At 40.9% G+C, this 16,938-nt stretch overlaps 1 protein-coding gene across 4 annotated transcripts in view; it reads right to left on the reverse strand.

The window, feature by feature from the left end:
- LOC140735882 (phosphatidylinositol 4-phosphate 5-kinase type-1 alpha-like) overlaps positions 1-16,938 on the reverse strand; it is a 94,142-nt gene that overhangs the window by 53,183 nt on the left and 24,021 nt on the right. For 3 of the 4 annotated variants that reach the window (XM_073061456.1, XM_073061455.1, XM_073061453.1), the window contains exons 2-4: positions 14,124-14,165; positions 3,752-3,783; positions 1,064-1,147 (exon numbers count right to left, since the gene is read on the reverse strand). In XM_073061456.1, the coding sequence (XP_072917557.1) occupies positions 1,064-1,147; positions 3,752-3,783; positions 14,124-14,165 (158 nt within the window). The remainder of the gene's footprint in view (positions 1-1,063; positions 1,148-3,751; positions 3,784-14,123; positions 14,166-16,938) is intronic. The other variant, XM_073061454.1, reaches the window with a different exon arrangement.

Here is a 16,938-nt window from a genome sequence, read left to right on the forward strand (position 1 = left end):
AAAAAAATTCTGTAAAGTGAAGATCCTTTTAAAAATAATGAAAAGTTTCTAAGTATCAAAAAAATTACTATAAAGAGCAGTAAACTGTAAAAAACTAAATCAAATCATATTTGGTGTGACCGCCTTTGCCTCTAAAACCATTCTCTCAATACACTGTCATGCAGTTTCATCAGAAAATTGGTAGGCTGTCCCAAACGGAGAACTTGCCACAGTTCTTCTGCTGACTTTGCTTGCTCTGACTCTCCAGATAATCCCAGACAGCGCCATTGATGCTGGGCTCTGGGATCAGGGCTCTGAAGGCCATGCCGTCTGAAACTGTATAAAAGATCTAGGGTGCCCAAGACTTTTGTACAGTGCTGTACGTCAGTGACATTAAATCTGATTCTTATTCTGACCCAACAGCTTTCCCAATTGAATACTTTTTCTCTGGATGAGTGCAGTGTGAACAATTTACAAAAATCTAAACAGCAGTATCAATGACTCCATAACATTCATTCACTCCACTACTATTTCACAACAGCTGCCGCATGTAACATCAACAAAAGGCACCATAACTATTTACCCAAACTACTCCAATAGCATTTTGAAAACCTTCATACTCGACCACAAGAGCAGGGGCTTCACCCCTATAGGTTACTAAGTTGTACATCGCCCCAACTTGGAAACACTGTTTTGGCCCTTCGTTGTCACAGGGTCTAAATTCTCAAACTCCAACATCACTGTGATACATGCTCACCAGAATGACAACAGATATTCAAGGCAGCGCAATAAAAAATGGCTTTGTTAGCAATACCCAACTTTTAAAAGAATGAATCAAAATCTAAAAGCTGAATTCCACAACCCAAGTCAGATAAAGTGCCAGGTAGAAAGGGGAGAATTTTCTTTAGTAAAATGGGTGACACAAATGCTGGAAATATTGTCAGATGTGTTTCCTAAGGAAGGACAGATAGTGGTAATCATGTTAACAGGCACCAGTACAATGAATAAAGACTGATCTTTTGATGGCCACATCTACTCCTGCCTTCCTTGGCTCAGAAGAGGTCACAGAATCATTGCCACTCACCTTCTTGTATGTAGTTTCACCAGTAGAATCCACTCCTCGGTGACCTATCTTTTTCAACTGCATGCTGTGGGAAGAGCCAGCCATCTGTAAACAGGAGATAAGCAACTGAAGGTCACCTCTCGGGCTTTGTGGACATTTATTTCACAGAACGCAGAACAGACTAGCGCCAAATGGCCCAATTCTGCTCCTACGTCTTATGTTCTTATTAAGACAAAAGCTACAAATCCAGATGCCAGAAATTGCAAGTTCATTCAGCATGTTACTACAACTACTGGGAAGTCACTCTCTACTTAGCTAGACTTGTTAAAACAAGAATCTCATCAATGAGGTCATTCATTCAGGTTCGCTGATCCGAGTAGAAATGGCAACAACTCGCAGTGGTTTTGGAGCTTTAAGCAGCAGCCAATCAGCATTCAGGATTGGTTAGCAAGAGCAAATTAAAGTAAGGTAGGGGCAAGCAGAGCGGCCCATTGGAGTGGAGATTTTGCAGCATTAGCTCTTTAAGGCTTCAGTCAGAGAATGCCAAAGAACAGCAGGTAGGGTCTTTTCCCTATTTTTCCATATTTTTTTCCGATCCCAATCCGCGGTAACCTAGCACATTCTCCCGTATACTTTAAATCATCTCTAGATTACTTATAATATCTAATACAATGTAAATGCTATGTAAATAGTTGTTATACTGTATTGCTCAGGGAGTAACGACAAGAAAAAAATGTCTGTATATGCTCAAACAACAAGTGCTGCAGAGAGAACTTCTGGGCTTCCCCGATCCGCGGTTGGTTGAATCCATGCATGCGGAACCCGCGGATAAGGAGCGCCGACTGTACAAGGCCTGATTTTGGATAGTCGACATGGTTTCGTGCATGATAGGTTATGTCTAACCAGAAAGTTATCAGGAAAGTGGATGAAGTCAAGGCAGTAGATATTGTCTACATGGACTTTAACAAGGCATTTGACAAGGTCCCACATAGGAGGTTGTTCAAGAATGTCCAATTGCTCGGCAATCAAGATGAGGTAGTAAACTGGATTAGACACTGGCTTTGTGTTAGAAGCTACAGCGTGGTAGTAGATGGTTGCTTCTCTGACTGGAGGCCTGCAACTAGTGGAGTGCTGCAGGGATCAGTGCTGGGTCCATTGTTGTTTGTCATCTATATTAATTATCTGGATTACAATGCAGTTAACTGGATCAGCCAATTTGAGGATCACACCAAGGTTGATGATGTAGTGGACAGCTAGGAAGACTATCAGAGCTTGCTGCAGGATCTGGACTAGCTGGAAAGATAGGCTGAAAAATGGCAAATGGAATTTAATGCAGACAAGTACAAGGTGTTGTAGAACAAACATATCTGGGGAAACAGGTCCATGATTCATTGAATGCAATGTTACAGCTAGACGGGGCCGTAAAGAAAGCTTTGGCACAGTGGCCTTCATAAATCAAAGTATTGAATACAGGAAATACAATGTTATGTTGTATTTGTACAAGACATTGGTGAGGCCTAATGTGGAGCATTGTGTGCAATTTTGGTCACCTTCCTATAAGAAAGTTGTAAACAAGGCTGAAAGAGTACAGAGAAAATTTACAAGGATGTTGCCAGGTCTGGAGGACCTGAGTTATAAAAAAAGATTGAATAGGTTAGGACTTTCTTCCTTAGAATAAGACTGAAAGGAGATTTGATAGAGGTATACAAAATTATGAGGGGTGTAGATAGGGAAAATGCAACCAGGCTTTTTCCATTGTGAAAGGTGAAAAGTTTAAGGGGAAATGAGGGAAACTTCTTCACTCAGAGGGTGGTGAGCTGCAAGACCTCGATCTCCATAAATCTATTAATTTGTGTTGAATGAATTAAATGACCAAGTTTTCAGAGCTCTCTAGAGCAGTCAGGAAAAGGAGAATTCAATTCTCCAAAGATTCACTAGCATTGGCTTTCAGTATCAACAGATCACAAACAAGAGAAAATCTGCAGATTCTAGAAATCAAAGATCACACACAAAATGTTGTAGGAACTCAGCAGGCCAGGCAGCATCTATGGAAAAAAGTACTGTTGACATTTTGGGCCAAGACTCCTCAGCAGGACAGTCTCAAGAAATTTCTCCTCACTCAGTCCTAAATGGCTAAGCCTTCATATGTTGAGACTGGAAGCCAATGCTAGACGGTTCCACTGAGGGGGTAATATTTCCCTGCACCCCACTTATTAAACCCCTGTAGCATTTTGAGGTTCAATGATTGTGCCGTGGGTTCAGCCAGACCACTTGCTCGCTCAAAGCTGTGACCATTAGACCATCATCACCTCTGGGCTAGGAAAAGGAGGGAGTGGGGAAAGGGGAGCTTCATAATGGAGAATGAGGATTCTGATCCTCAGATGGGCTATATATCCCAACACTAGGGGCAAACAGAATCAAGCTCTTCCAATAAACGCAATGATGCAGTCATTTGGTCCAATGCGGACACGCCAAATTGTGAGCAACAGTGAAATGGTCAACAACTCCATAGAATGCACAATAAATACTTGACAGCCACATTTCAAAGAATAAATAACTACAAAGCCCCAAGAGAGGAAGCGAATTACAGCATAGCCTTGGACAATATGCTTCCATTTGAAGGCTACAACCATGCCTTGGCTGTCCAACACAAGAACAATTAGCCAATAGATTACATTAAACAATTCCACACTATCAGATTTCACATACCTCAGAAGATGGTGTCCTTCTGGAAGTTAAACCTGCAAAGGAGAAAAAAACAATCAGTACACTTGATCTGATGGCTTGCCTAGAAAGGAATTATTTGCAGATTATTGCAATATCGTTTAAAGTCCTTGTACATCCCAGCAAACAACTGCAAAGACTGAACGCCAATTTACTTAGCATGCACAAAGCAGTTAACTACTTCTCCAGCACGAGAGACATATTGCTCGATGGCAACATACAACTACAAACAGGACTTCACTGAATTAAAGATTCAGATCATAGACTTGATCTGCGTATATCCTAGGAGTTTTAAAGTCAGTGCTAAGGGGTATTCTGGTCTCCGGGTACCCTGCAACCAACCAACCTTCACTTTCTCGCTCACCAAAAGACCCCTGGAAAATACGATGGAGGTTAGCTGGGGGAGGTGTGGAGGGAAACGAGGAACAGAAGCAGTGAATACAATGGTATTTTCATAAAAACGTAAGTGGAGTATACGCAGAACAAAACTCAATTATTATTGTTTGAGAACAGACATAGCTGCATACAGCAATGCACTGAATAAATCTGCACTATTTTAAACAATGTCCAAGATAGGGGCATATAACTGACAACAACTTGATGCACTATAAACTAGAGGTTCAAAAACCTGCTTGATTATTATACTTTACACTGGAACCTAAATTCAACTCAGCGAACAGACTGCAGGGGTAGAGGGACTTATCAACTTACAGTGCAATTTACATTAAGCCTTATAATGTAAGGGTTTTTTCCTATTTCTTTAATTTTTAAGGATGCAAATCCCATGCTTAATCTTAGTGGCAGAATTGGTAGGAGTTATATGACAACTTATTTCATGTCTTGGTTCCACTGACCCGATAATAAGATCAAATTTCATCATGGTGACCCGAGATTTATAAATAAAATTGACTAAACAAAACCAGAATGAGAAACTAAACCTACTAACAGCGAAACTCCCAATACATCAGAGAACCCATTTCAAAAATATCTTTCAAGGCAAAAAATTCAGTTTCTAACCCAATTTGAGGATACATGCAATTTCTAACAGCTCAGGCAAATTCTTCAGTTCAATAATTTAATGATGGAAAATAATTGCTATGAACCTAGGAAGGCCCAGACCCTGAGAAGGAATACAGAATCCAAACAATCTAGATCCTGACACTGGTTGTGAAATAAATTGTCTTCCAAGTAAATTCTTATTTAATATGCATTTAAATTGCACCACTGAACTGAAGCATTAAATTCAACTCCATATGTTAATTACATCTGAATATGATTAATCCAGGTTAATTACTGCTGGCCATGTGCTGATAATCAATTAGGCAACAATGTTAATGACATGAAATAACGCAAGCAGGAAATAAGCTACAATTTTAGAGGAACATGGTGCCTTCACATCTCTGCTCAAATTTTCTTAGCTGTGTGACAAGTGTGACATATTTGAATGGATCTTTATCACTTTCTAGGCAGTCTAGATATACAAGGACGAAGATTCAGTAGTGTACTAGACAACGGGGTGACCCGTTGAGGCACCCTTTGAGATAAGGGTAGTGCAGTCTGATGTGACCAGAATGAACATTTAATTTTCCTGAATGCTATTAGTATCACTTTGCTTTGGAAATTGAAGAAAACAGTTTATTAAAGAAGAACGACGTGTAGCAAGGCAAATATAACTCCTCGTTTAACGAAGGACACTTTTGATGGCATCATTTCTGATTGATCTGCCACCCTTGTGCCTCTCGCTGTCATTCTGGAGACGTGCAGTCCTTTCATCCGCCGTCTCTTCATCTCTTCTGCTGTTTGTTCTTTGTCTCTGATCCTGGAGACGTACATTTCTCAGCTCCTTTGTCTCTTCCTCTCTCCTCCTTCTGTGCTTATTGTTGTCATTCTGGAGACACGCCGCCCTTGCATCCCCCATCTCTTCATCTCTTCTGCTGTTTGTTGTTTGTCTCTTACAGCTATTTTTGGGACTATTTCATTGGAAGCAGGATATATTCCTAACCCTCCCACCACCTTTTATTGGCTTTCCTCTATCATGTCCTGTTTAAGTCTAGAGAAAATAAGTCGTCGGACATTGGATACATCCTTTAAATTTGAAGAAATCTGGTGACCTTTTATTCAATATTTTCATATGATCTGGCTTTTGTACTGATTCTCTTCCAGCTATTTTCTCAGAACCTTGGATTTGATCAGAGAGTCTCTCGTCTCTTGGTTTTTCTCTCAGGATGAACTGCCCAGTCCTTTTTTTTCCTGTTTAGAATAGTTTTTTGCCCCCCCGCTTTTCTTTTATATAAGAAAATTCTAATAGTCCTTCCTTTCTTTATAAATTGTTAAGAGGATAATTATACATTCTATATCAAATTCATACTTTGTAGATCAACACTATGTGTGATTCTGGTATTGTTTATTTTACCTATTGTATGTACTGCTATTGACATATATACCACAGGTATTCTCTAAAAAGATTGAAAAAAGTAAAAAGTTGTTTGTCTCTGATCCTGGAGACGTGCATTTCTCTCAGCTCCTTTATCTCTTCCTCTCTCCTCCTCCTATGCCAGGTGTTGTCATTCTCGAGACGTGCATGCCTCTCCTCCTCTGTCTCTTCTTCTCTCATCTTTTTTGTCCTGACTCTTTGATCCTGATCGTGCAGCCCTGGCCTCATCCAATTCTTGTTCTCTCCCTCTCCTTGCTGCTTCCCAACGATGTGTGGTGTCATCTCTTGACCATAATGTCCCCCTTCTCTTTCCACACGGCATGATTACAAACCCCATTTCCAGAAAAGTTGGGATATTTTCCAAAATGCAATAAAAACAAAAATCTGAGATATTTTAATTCACGTGAACCTTTATTTAACTGACAAAAGTACAAAGAAAAGATTTTCAATAGTTTTACTGACCAACTTAATTGTATTTTGTAAATATACACAAATTTAGAATTTGATGGCTGCAACACACTAAACAAAAGTTGGGACAGAGTTAAAATAAGATTGAAAAGTGCACAGAATATTCAAGTAACACCGGTTTGGAAGACTCCACATTAAGCAGGCTAATTAGTAGCAGGTGAGGTATCATGACTGGGTATAAAAGTAGTGTCCATCAAAGGCTCAGTCTTTGCAAGCAAGGATAGGTCGTGGCTCACCCCTTTGTGCCAAAATTCGTGAGTGAATTGTTAGTCAGTTCAAAAGGAACAATTCCCAATGCATGATTGCAGAGAATTTAGGTCTTTCAACATCTACAGTACATAATATTGTGAAAAGATTCAGAGACATCTCAGTGCGTAAAGGACAAGATCAGAAACCACTGTTGAATGCGTGTGATCTTCGAGCCCTCAGGCGGCACTGCATAAGAAACCGTCATGCTACTGTGACAATTCTAGTCACCTGGGCTCGGGAGTACTTCAGAAAACCATTGTCACTTAACACAGTCCGTTGCTGCATCCAGAAATGCAACTTGAAACTGTATTACGCAAGGAGGAAGCCATACATCAACTCTTTGCAGAAACACCAGCGAGTTCTCTGGGCCCGAGCTCATCTCAGATGGACCAAAAGACTGTGGAACCATGTGCTGTGGTCAGATGAGTCCACATTTCAGATAGTTTTCGGAAAAAACGGGCGTCGAGTTCTCCGTGCCAAAGATGAAAACGACCATCCTGATTGTTATCAGCGAAAGGTGCAAAAGCCAGCATCTGTGATGGTATGGGGGTTCATCAGTGCCCATGGCATGGGTGAGTTGTATGTATGTGAAGCTACCATTGACTCTGAGGCGTATATTAGGATTTTAGAGAGACATATGTTGTCATTAAGGCGACGTCTCTTCCCAGGATGTCCATGCTTATTTCAGCAGGACAATGCCAGACCACATTCTGCACAGGCTACAACAGCGTGGCTTTGTAGACACAGAGTGCGTGTGCTTGACTGGCCTGCTGCCAGTCCAGATCTATCTCCTATTGAAAATGTATGGCACATCATGAAGAGGAGAATCAGACAACGGAGACCACGGACTGTTGAGCAGCTGAAGTCTTATATCAAGCAAGAATGGACAAAATTTCCAATTGCAAATCTACTACAATTAGTTTCCTCAGTTCCAAAATGATTAAAAAGTGTTATTAAAAGGAAAGGTGATGTAACACAATGGTAAACATGCCTCTGTCCCAACTTTTGTTGAGTGTGTTGCAGCCATCAAATTCTAAATTTGTGTATATTTACAAAATACAATTGTTGGTCAGTAAAACTATTGAAAATCTTTTCTTTGTACTTTTGTCAGTTAAATAAAGATTCACGTGAATTAACATATCACAGATTTTTGTTTTTATTGCATTTTGGAAAATATCCCAACTTTTCTGGAAATGGGGTTTGTTGGCTGACCATATTTTTTTTATCCTAATGCTGGATAGAAGATACAAAGCCTCCATGATGCCGATTATTCTTGATGTGGTTGGTGCTCTCCTAAATGGACATGATATAGTCACAGTTGCCCTTTGACTGCAGCAAAGGGTTTGATGGGTGCCTGGAAGTACATCATTACAATAAGATTTAATTATCTCTTATTGATGCGTGGCAGTTAGATCTGTCCCAATCCTGCATATGCTGATGGTGATTAGCAGAATGTGACCACTCGAAATAGAGCTACCCTCCCCTTTCGCTCCAGTTGATGTCACTGCTGTGAGCATCGTGAGTTGCTTCTGAGGCTGCCCGTGCGCATACATTGCGGTTTCCATCATAGCGGACATCGGCTCTCAGGTGAAAGTGGGGCTGTTGATTTTGGCGAGTAAGCAATTTTATACAAATATATAACCCCAAACTTTGCCTGCATTCTGTAAGTTAGCGTATTGATTTAGCCAAAAATAGTGCCATTGTAATGCACCGTTTGTGCTAATTGGAGGTCACAAACAGACAAACAGAGCATGAGATTTTAGTAGTATATAGATTGTGTTTTTATCTGGTATAAGATCACATTTGCCCTTTCGTGACAATCATTGGACACAATATAGTGAAAATTAGTATTCTGGTGTTGGATGGGTTGCCAATCAAGTGGGCTATCAGGCTGCAGATAACCCAATGGAATACAAGGTGCTGTTGTTCTGGACTCTTCTGCCTGGATGGTCTATAGCATGGACATTAATTTCTCCTGCTCCACTCATTTCCTCTACAGTGACTTCAGCACCCCCACCCCCATTTCCTGGTTCTTTCCCTTCCATCACCCCATTCTGTTTGTCCCTCTCCCTTGCATTACTTCCACTGCGCCCATTTGTCCTTTCTACATCCTTCACTTGATTCCACATTCCATTTTTTCCCCCTATCAGATTCCTTATATTGAGTTGTCAATTCCTCCTAACACAACTTTTGGTGTGACTTCCCTCATCCATCTGATTATACCTCCACATAAGAATCCATCTACTGCTTGTCAGCAGTATCTCCTTTCCATCTTTTGATCCCAAAAAAAGTCTCGACTCAAAATGCCCACGACCCATTTCTTGCCACAGATGTTTCCTGACCTGCTGGGTTCCTCCAGCATCTTGCCAGTTGCTCCAGATTCAGCATCAGCAGACATTTGTGCCTCCATGTAGAAAGCCCTTCTAGAGACTGGGTAATATAACCTTCTTTGGAGAAATGAGGTAGAGCAAGTTTTAGAATAGTTGAGAGGTAGAAGCGACAGTTCTACAAGTCTTAAATTGAGGAGGAATTTATTTAGCCAGAAGGCGGTGAATTTGTGGAATTCATTCTCACAGACAGCTGTGGAGGCCAAGTCACTGGGTACATTTAAGGCAGAGGTTGATGGGTTCTTGTTTAGCAAGGGTGTCAATGGTTACAAAAGGCGGCAGGAGAATGGGGTTGAGAAGGATAATAAATCAACCATGATGGATTAATGGAGCAGATTCAATGGGCCTAATGGCCTAATTCTGCTCCTATGTCTTATGGTCTTAAATTGGGTCAAGGCTATTCCTGAAGGCATCAGACAGAAATTTGCAAAATTTGATTGGGTAAAACTGTTTGGAGTAAAGAGACAATTGGCAAGTGGGAGACACAAGACTGAAAGTTGAGAGATTTAGGAAGCAAATTCCTGTTAGTGACAGCAAAGGATAGCAGGACAATCTATTTGATCAGGGATATTAGGGCTCTTGACATTAAAAAATTAGGCATTTTTTGGGTATAACCAGCTGGAATCAAGAAACTTCCTCCATTACAAGAGATGCAGGAGGGCATTTGAGGGAAACTGGGAAGTCAAAAATACACAAGACATCTGTGGCAGACAGGGTAAAGAAGAATCCCAAGAGATTTTGTAACTATTATGAGGGAAAGGGAAGAGAACAGGTCCCTTAAGGATCAACATGATCATCTATGTGAGGAGCCACACAAGGACAAGGTCTTAACATATTTTTATTTTTGCGTGTGTATTTGATATACAGAAGATTACTGAAACTAAGGAATTAAGAATATGGATATCAAAGAACTGGAACATATCCACATTACAACACAGTTGGCAGTCCTGGCAATCATAAGGCATAGCAAGATGGATAAATGTGAAGGACCTGGGAGAGATTTTTAAAAAAATCATTAGGCACAGACATGTAGGTAGTTGCAGATGACACCAAAACTGATAATATAGTGAATGATTAAAGTTATTTAAGATTATAACAGATCTGGATCAACTGGGAAAGTGGGCCAAGATAGAAAATGGAGGCATAGATAAGGCAGATGATAAGTCATTCCTCCAGGATAGAGGAAGCCAAAACAGAGGCAAAGATTTAGGGTTTGAAGGGCAACTTTTGCATGCCGAGAACAGTGAGCATATGGAATGAGGTAGGTATATTAGTGTTATTTAAGTAACACTTGGCTACATGGGGTTGGGGGGGTGGCTTAGAGGGATATGGGCCAAAAGCAGGAAATTGGGATTCGCTGAGTGAGCACTGTGACTGGTATAGATTTGTTGGGCTGAAGTATCTGTATCTATGCTGTACTGCTTTATGACTCTAAGAGTTGGTAAGTCATATCTTTGGTATACAAGATGTTGGTTGGTAAGACCACACCTGGAGCACTGATTGCTGTTGAAGTCACCTAACTTTAGAAAGGATATGATTTAAGCTAGAGGGTACAAGAATAGATTCACAACGATATTGCCAGGTCTGGACAGAGATCGAGGTATTTTCCTTGTGCCAGTATATGAGGCTGAGGGTGACCTTATAGAGGTATATAAAATCATGAGGGGCATAGCTAAGGTGGATGTGCATCCTTTATTGCCACAAGGTACATAAAATCTAAAAACTAAGGGCATATATTTAAGGTGAGAAGGAATAGATTGAAAGGGGTCTTGAGGGGCAACTTTTTCCAACAAAGTGGAGGGTGCAAGGAATGAGCTGCCAGTGGTGGTAGAGGCCAGTACCATTATATTTAGAAGACATTTAGTCAGCTACATGGAGGGATATAGGCTAAACACAGACAAATGGGACTAGGTTAGTGGAGATAAATTGATTGACATGGATAAACTGGGATGAAGAGCCCGTTTTGTGACTGTGATAACTCAGGCTAATCTTCATACATGCAATGGGGAACTTTGACATCTCCACCCTTGCTTGGATATGTTTAGTTCGGCTCACTGAAGCAACAAGGAGCATTCCAACAGACTAAAAATATCCAGTATCAAACAGTCCAATTAGCAGGGAGCGTCCTGAGTGCGGCACCCAGAGGGTTGAGCTGCTTTCAAATTCAGAATTCCTTTTGTTCTGCCATACTCTTGGTTCCTTAAGATTGTCACAGCCGGGGGGGGGGGGGGGGGTTGGAAATGGGGAGAAGCTCCTACTACCTATATTAAATGTTCCCAATGGCATGCACCTCAAATAGCCAAGTCCACCTCCTCGCCTTCATGTGTGGCTAGCTAAGCCTGGCAGAACCATTTCTACTGAAAGGAGAAGAGACAAAGGTGGTTACTGGCGCCTTAAAACCAGTCGCTTTGGTCAGCCGTGGTTGACAGCTCATCCAGGAGAAGGGAAACTCTGATCTCAAATCTCCGCTGCCTTGCCGCTATACCCACTCATGGGGAAGGCTTTGGAAAATCTGGAGCTGAAGTCCCCAAGACAATCCTACTTTGAGTTCAAGATTGACTGGCAAGTTCTGCGATGCTGCTCGTACCAAACTATATCAGTTTCTGCTGTTCTTTTGGGTTCATCAGATGCATGGAGACAAGGAGCTTGCTACATGGGCAACAGCTTGCTCATAATGTTCAGGCATGAGTATGCTAAGATGAAACATCCAAGGTTGACTTGGTCTGATGGAGGCCTCCACCACTCGTCTGCTAACATCAGTTTTATCCACCCCATATCTATCCATTTTTGTAGGAGTAACTTCATTCAATACACAATATCTTCCCCTCAAATTGAGGTCCTGCAGACCAAATAATAGTGTGAAGTTGCTGCCAGTACCAGGGGTTGGTGCCTAGTCTAGTAAAGCCTTAGCTTACAAATATATTTTTAAAATCTCTTCTATGAATCCATCCTTCTGTGCACCTTGGAGACACAGGAGGTTGCAGATACTAGAATCTGGAACAACAAAGAACACTGGAGGAAATCGGGAGGCAAGGCAGCATCTCTGAAGGGAAAAGGACAGTTGACGCCATCCAATCAACATCCAAGCTGTTGATTGTCCATTTCCCTCCACAGGCCCTTCTTTCAGCGTTTTGTGTATTGTTTCATTGCATCCTTCCTTCCTTCCAAAATTCCATTGTTGCCCCTCTCATGGGTTCCTTCAGATGCTACATCCTGAGCTCTGCAATTTTTTGTTTATTTTTCAGCTGCTTTTTGTAAACCCTTCCCAAATTGTACACTCAGCAAATAAATGGGATGAGCTATTTATGACATATTTATAATTAAATTTAAGATCTCACGTTACAGCCACAAGTATACATTCTGAGTGGTCAATGTTGTACTGAACAAAATTCCCACAAGGATCAGCACAATAATCTATTTCAGTCACACGAGTTGAAAAATACAGGACCAGGATGCCAGCAGAACAGTTTTCCACCATTAGCAGCCATAGGATTTTTGTTTACTTGCACCCAGTAATAGCTCAAGATAAATATGCAGTTTGCTTGCTTGTCAGGAGCAAGGCAGATCTTTGTGTCAGCAGCCAATTCAAAACCTGATGAACTTGTCTATCTTCAATTCAGGGTGATTATGTTAACAACTCAGCTCAGAATAGGTAATGACGCAGTTGAAATAACAAAATTCATGTGAGGATAATGGTTTTTCCCTTGACCCAAACTTTAATTGTTGATCAACACTCATTGTCATTACAGACTGATAAATATCTGGAGCAATGAGAAAGAATGCAGAGTATGTAATGGAACAAATCTGAAGTATTACACACGCATTAACTTTGTACAACAAAATATATTTTGCAGAATCAGAACTGACAATATTATGCTAAATTCACAAAGGCCACACACTTATTATGCAGAAATAAGTTTCTAAATAAAGTTAATCAAGCACAGATGCAAAAACACTTACCTAGGTAACATCAGAACAAAGATTAAGAACACTGAAAAGCTGTTTGCGCCAAGACGGAGAGGGCCTCAGACAATGGATCAGAGATTTAGGAATAATGATTTGAACAGAAATGAGGGGAAAGGATTTCCACCTAGACAGAGGTGGCCAGCTGAACATATTGAGAGCAGAAATCAATAATTGGGGAAATACTGGATCCATGTAGCGTAGCAAAGAGGGATAGAATCACCATGATTTTCTGGAAGGGCAGTACATCAGTAATTATATTTTATATTCTTATAAGCATTACGACAAAACAAGCTTGAGTTCTTTTCTCTACAAAGGGAATGGCCAGAAAGGTTAAGTCTTTGCAACTGCTAGGCCAGCAAGGCATTTCCATTTGTGGGGAGACAAAGACTTTAATGCTACACAATCACAAATAAGTATGACAGATTTCAGAAATTCTTTCCCCAATGAGTGGAAATGTAGAACTCGCTCCCATGGGGAAGGGTCAGAGAGAAAGAGGTACAAGAGGAAGGAATGCTGGTGACTGAAGGAGATGACGGTGATGTTTTTTTTGGGAAAAGCAGATCTGTTAGGATGAATGATTTGGTTCTCTAACATCAATTCTATAGGAGTACTTGCAATGTCACTAGCTAAGAAACAGGAAGCACTCAATATTTCACATTTTGTATATAAAAAAAGTCTATTTGGCAAGCAGCTACTCTACAAATCAAAAGCACATTAACACAGCTAATAAACCACACCAGTCACGACCAAAGCAGTTCTCACCAAGCAACCCAAAAGCTAGTCCTGCATCAGTGTACTGGCTGCAACATGCTCTATACACTCTACCACACAGCAGTAGCACCTCATACATTACCTCGTACTCGCTCCAGAAGCTGCCAATACCAAAGGCGCAGCTCTACGCCAGAAAAGAAAGACCCAGTGAAAGGCAGCACATTAAACCAGAGATGACTGTAATAAGAAAGGTTAGAGACCACCCAAACAGCCAAAGCTTTCACATCTTTGCACTTTTTAAAAAAAAACACACACACTCCCTTCTACAGTTTCCAGTTCAAGAGTTGCAAACACTCTGGAATGTTCTGACCAACTAACATCATATGGCACTGTAGCAGGTTCTGAAAGACTTGTTTTTCCTTAACCAGACTTACAAAATGGTGTACTATCCCTCAGAATTAATGTCGAATGAAGGTTTGATGACGAAACTTAAGACGTAGGTGGTGATAATGCAGCCCAAAGTAAATTTATCTTTTTGTTTATTTATTTAGTGATACAACATGGAATAGGTCCATTGAGCCACACCAACCCAGCAAGGCACGACAAACCCTAACCTAATCACGAACCAATTAACCTACCCAGTATTTCTCTGAAGTGAAAAGGAAACAGATGACCTGGAGAAAACACACACATTCCATGGGGAGGATGTAGAGATGCCTTACAGAACGGTGCTGGAATTGAACTCCAGAACACTCCAAACTGTAATAGCATCGTGTCAACTACTATGCTACCATGATGAGCCACACAGCTTAATCCCATTTTCTAGCATTTGGCCTGCTGTTTGTCATGGCTCTTCTAAACTCTAGCATGTTTTTAATTTGATGAGGCTTTCTGCACTTGCCACTTACTCAGCCAGTCAGCTCCTACCAGTCAAAAAAAAGTCTCCTCATCATTTTCTAGTCCTTCCATAAATTACATGATATGGCTCTGCCAAGGCAAACTCATCCCGTCTATGTCTGCCATTTAGGCTCTGTTCCAAAAAAACAGGTTATTTAATCTTTTCTCATTTTTCAATCTGACATCCATTCTCCTTTGCAACCTCCTGAGAACAAAGTTTCATAAAACTGAATGCAGCACCAAATGTTTATACTACTCTAGTTTCAACTATTCTTAAAAGCAAAATAGTGCACATGCTGAAAATCTGTATTAAAGACAGAAATACTGGAAGTATCAAGTCATTAACAGCGATGGACAGCAATAAACCCTACTCTCTCACAGACCACAGAACCATGGGCACACTACATTTTAAAGCACTGTAGAACCACCAAAGCATCACAAACATCATCTCCGTTGAATCTTCCAAATCTATTGTCAGTACAAGCAACCACTGTCCATATTTTGACATGACCTTGCACTTGGATCAATTAATCGGCATGGAAGCTCCAAAGACCCTCCACTGCATCAGGCAAGGCCCATGGCTCCCAAAAATCACAGTCTAATTCAGTCTAAAACTAAGTGAACAGAGTTCTTAAAGCCTCCATTTAAAGAAAAAAAATGTATTACCTTGACTAACTAGTGGTGCCTTCACACATGCTCAATTGAAACAGAGCAGCAGCTTCTGGAATGGGGCAGAATATCAAATTGCTTGATGGAAACACAAAATTACAGATGAGAAAAGTCTTAAGCAAAGTAACTGGAAGGAGAATAGGAATGATCTGTGACAGCATGGGCTGAAAGAGGGTAGTTATGTTGAGGGGTGTGAACAAGAGACACTCCAACACAGCAATGGAAATCTGAGATAAGAAATTCAACTGAGCCCTGAAGATTTTATCAAGATTTAAGGTGAGATGTTGACTCTTGAGCTTATAGCTGACTGGTGGTGTAGTGGCATCTACACCGGATTTCGAGGCAAGTGGTGCCAGGTTTGAATCCAGCTGGCTTCTTGCACATTTTCCACCCAAGTTGGGTTAAGCGTCAAGCTAGCACCTTGGCCTCGTAACACACACAGAGAAATGCTAAAGAAAATGGCAAGGTTGTCGCCTGTTACACCACAAGGCGCAGAGAAGAACAAAAATTTTATGCTTACAGATGGCAAATACGCAAACAGACCCTTCTGTTTCCTTGGTCAGTTTCAGAATTAGAGCCAGGTTTAGTATCACCAGCATATGTCATGAAATTTGCCTTTGCAGCAGCATTACAAAGAAATTCAAACAGATGTGAATTAAGTATATATTAAATAGTTAAATTAGTCCAAAAATGTAGTGAGATAGTGTTCATTGGTGCAATGTCTATTCAGAAGTCAGATGAGCAGAAGCTGTTCCTAAATAGTTGAGTGTGTGCCTTCAGGCTTTAGTACCTCCTTCCTAATCGTAGCAACGAGAAGAGGGCATGTCCTGGGTAATGGGTAATGCCAGATGCTGCCCTTTTTGACAGACAGACATACTTTATTGATCCCGAGGGAAATTGGGGTTTGTTACAGTTGCACCAATCAAGAATAGTGTAGAAATATTGCTTCTCGAAGATGTCCTGAATACTATGGAGGCTAGTGCCTATAATGGAGATGACCAAGTTCACAACTTTCTGCAGCTTATTTGATCCTGTGCAGTAAACCCCCACCCCCACAGCAGATGGTGATGCAGCCAGTTAAAATGCTCTCCAGATTACATCTGTAGAAATTTGTGTCTTTGGTGACATACCAAATCTCTTCAAGCTCCTAATGAAATGTAGCCACTGTCGTGCATTTTTTTTTAGCTGCATTGATATGTTGAGTCTAGGATAGATCTTCAGAGAAATTGATACCTAGGATCATGAAGTTGCCCACTTTTGTACACCTTCTCGTCACCATCTGAAATTCTATCAACAGTCATATAGTCATTTGAGATGTGTCTGGCTACACAGTCATGGGTGTACAGAGAACAGAGCAGTGGGCTAAACACAGATCCCTGAGGTACGTCAGT

This window comes from Hemitrygon akajei, chromosome 11, assembly GCF_048418815.1.
Source record: "Hemitrygon akajei chromosome 11, sHemAka1.3, whole genome shotgun sequence".
Classification (NCBI taxonomy): domain Eukaryota; kingdom Metazoa; phylum Chordata; class Chondrichthyes; order Myliobatiformes; family Dasyatidae; genus Hemitrygon; species Hemitrygon akajei.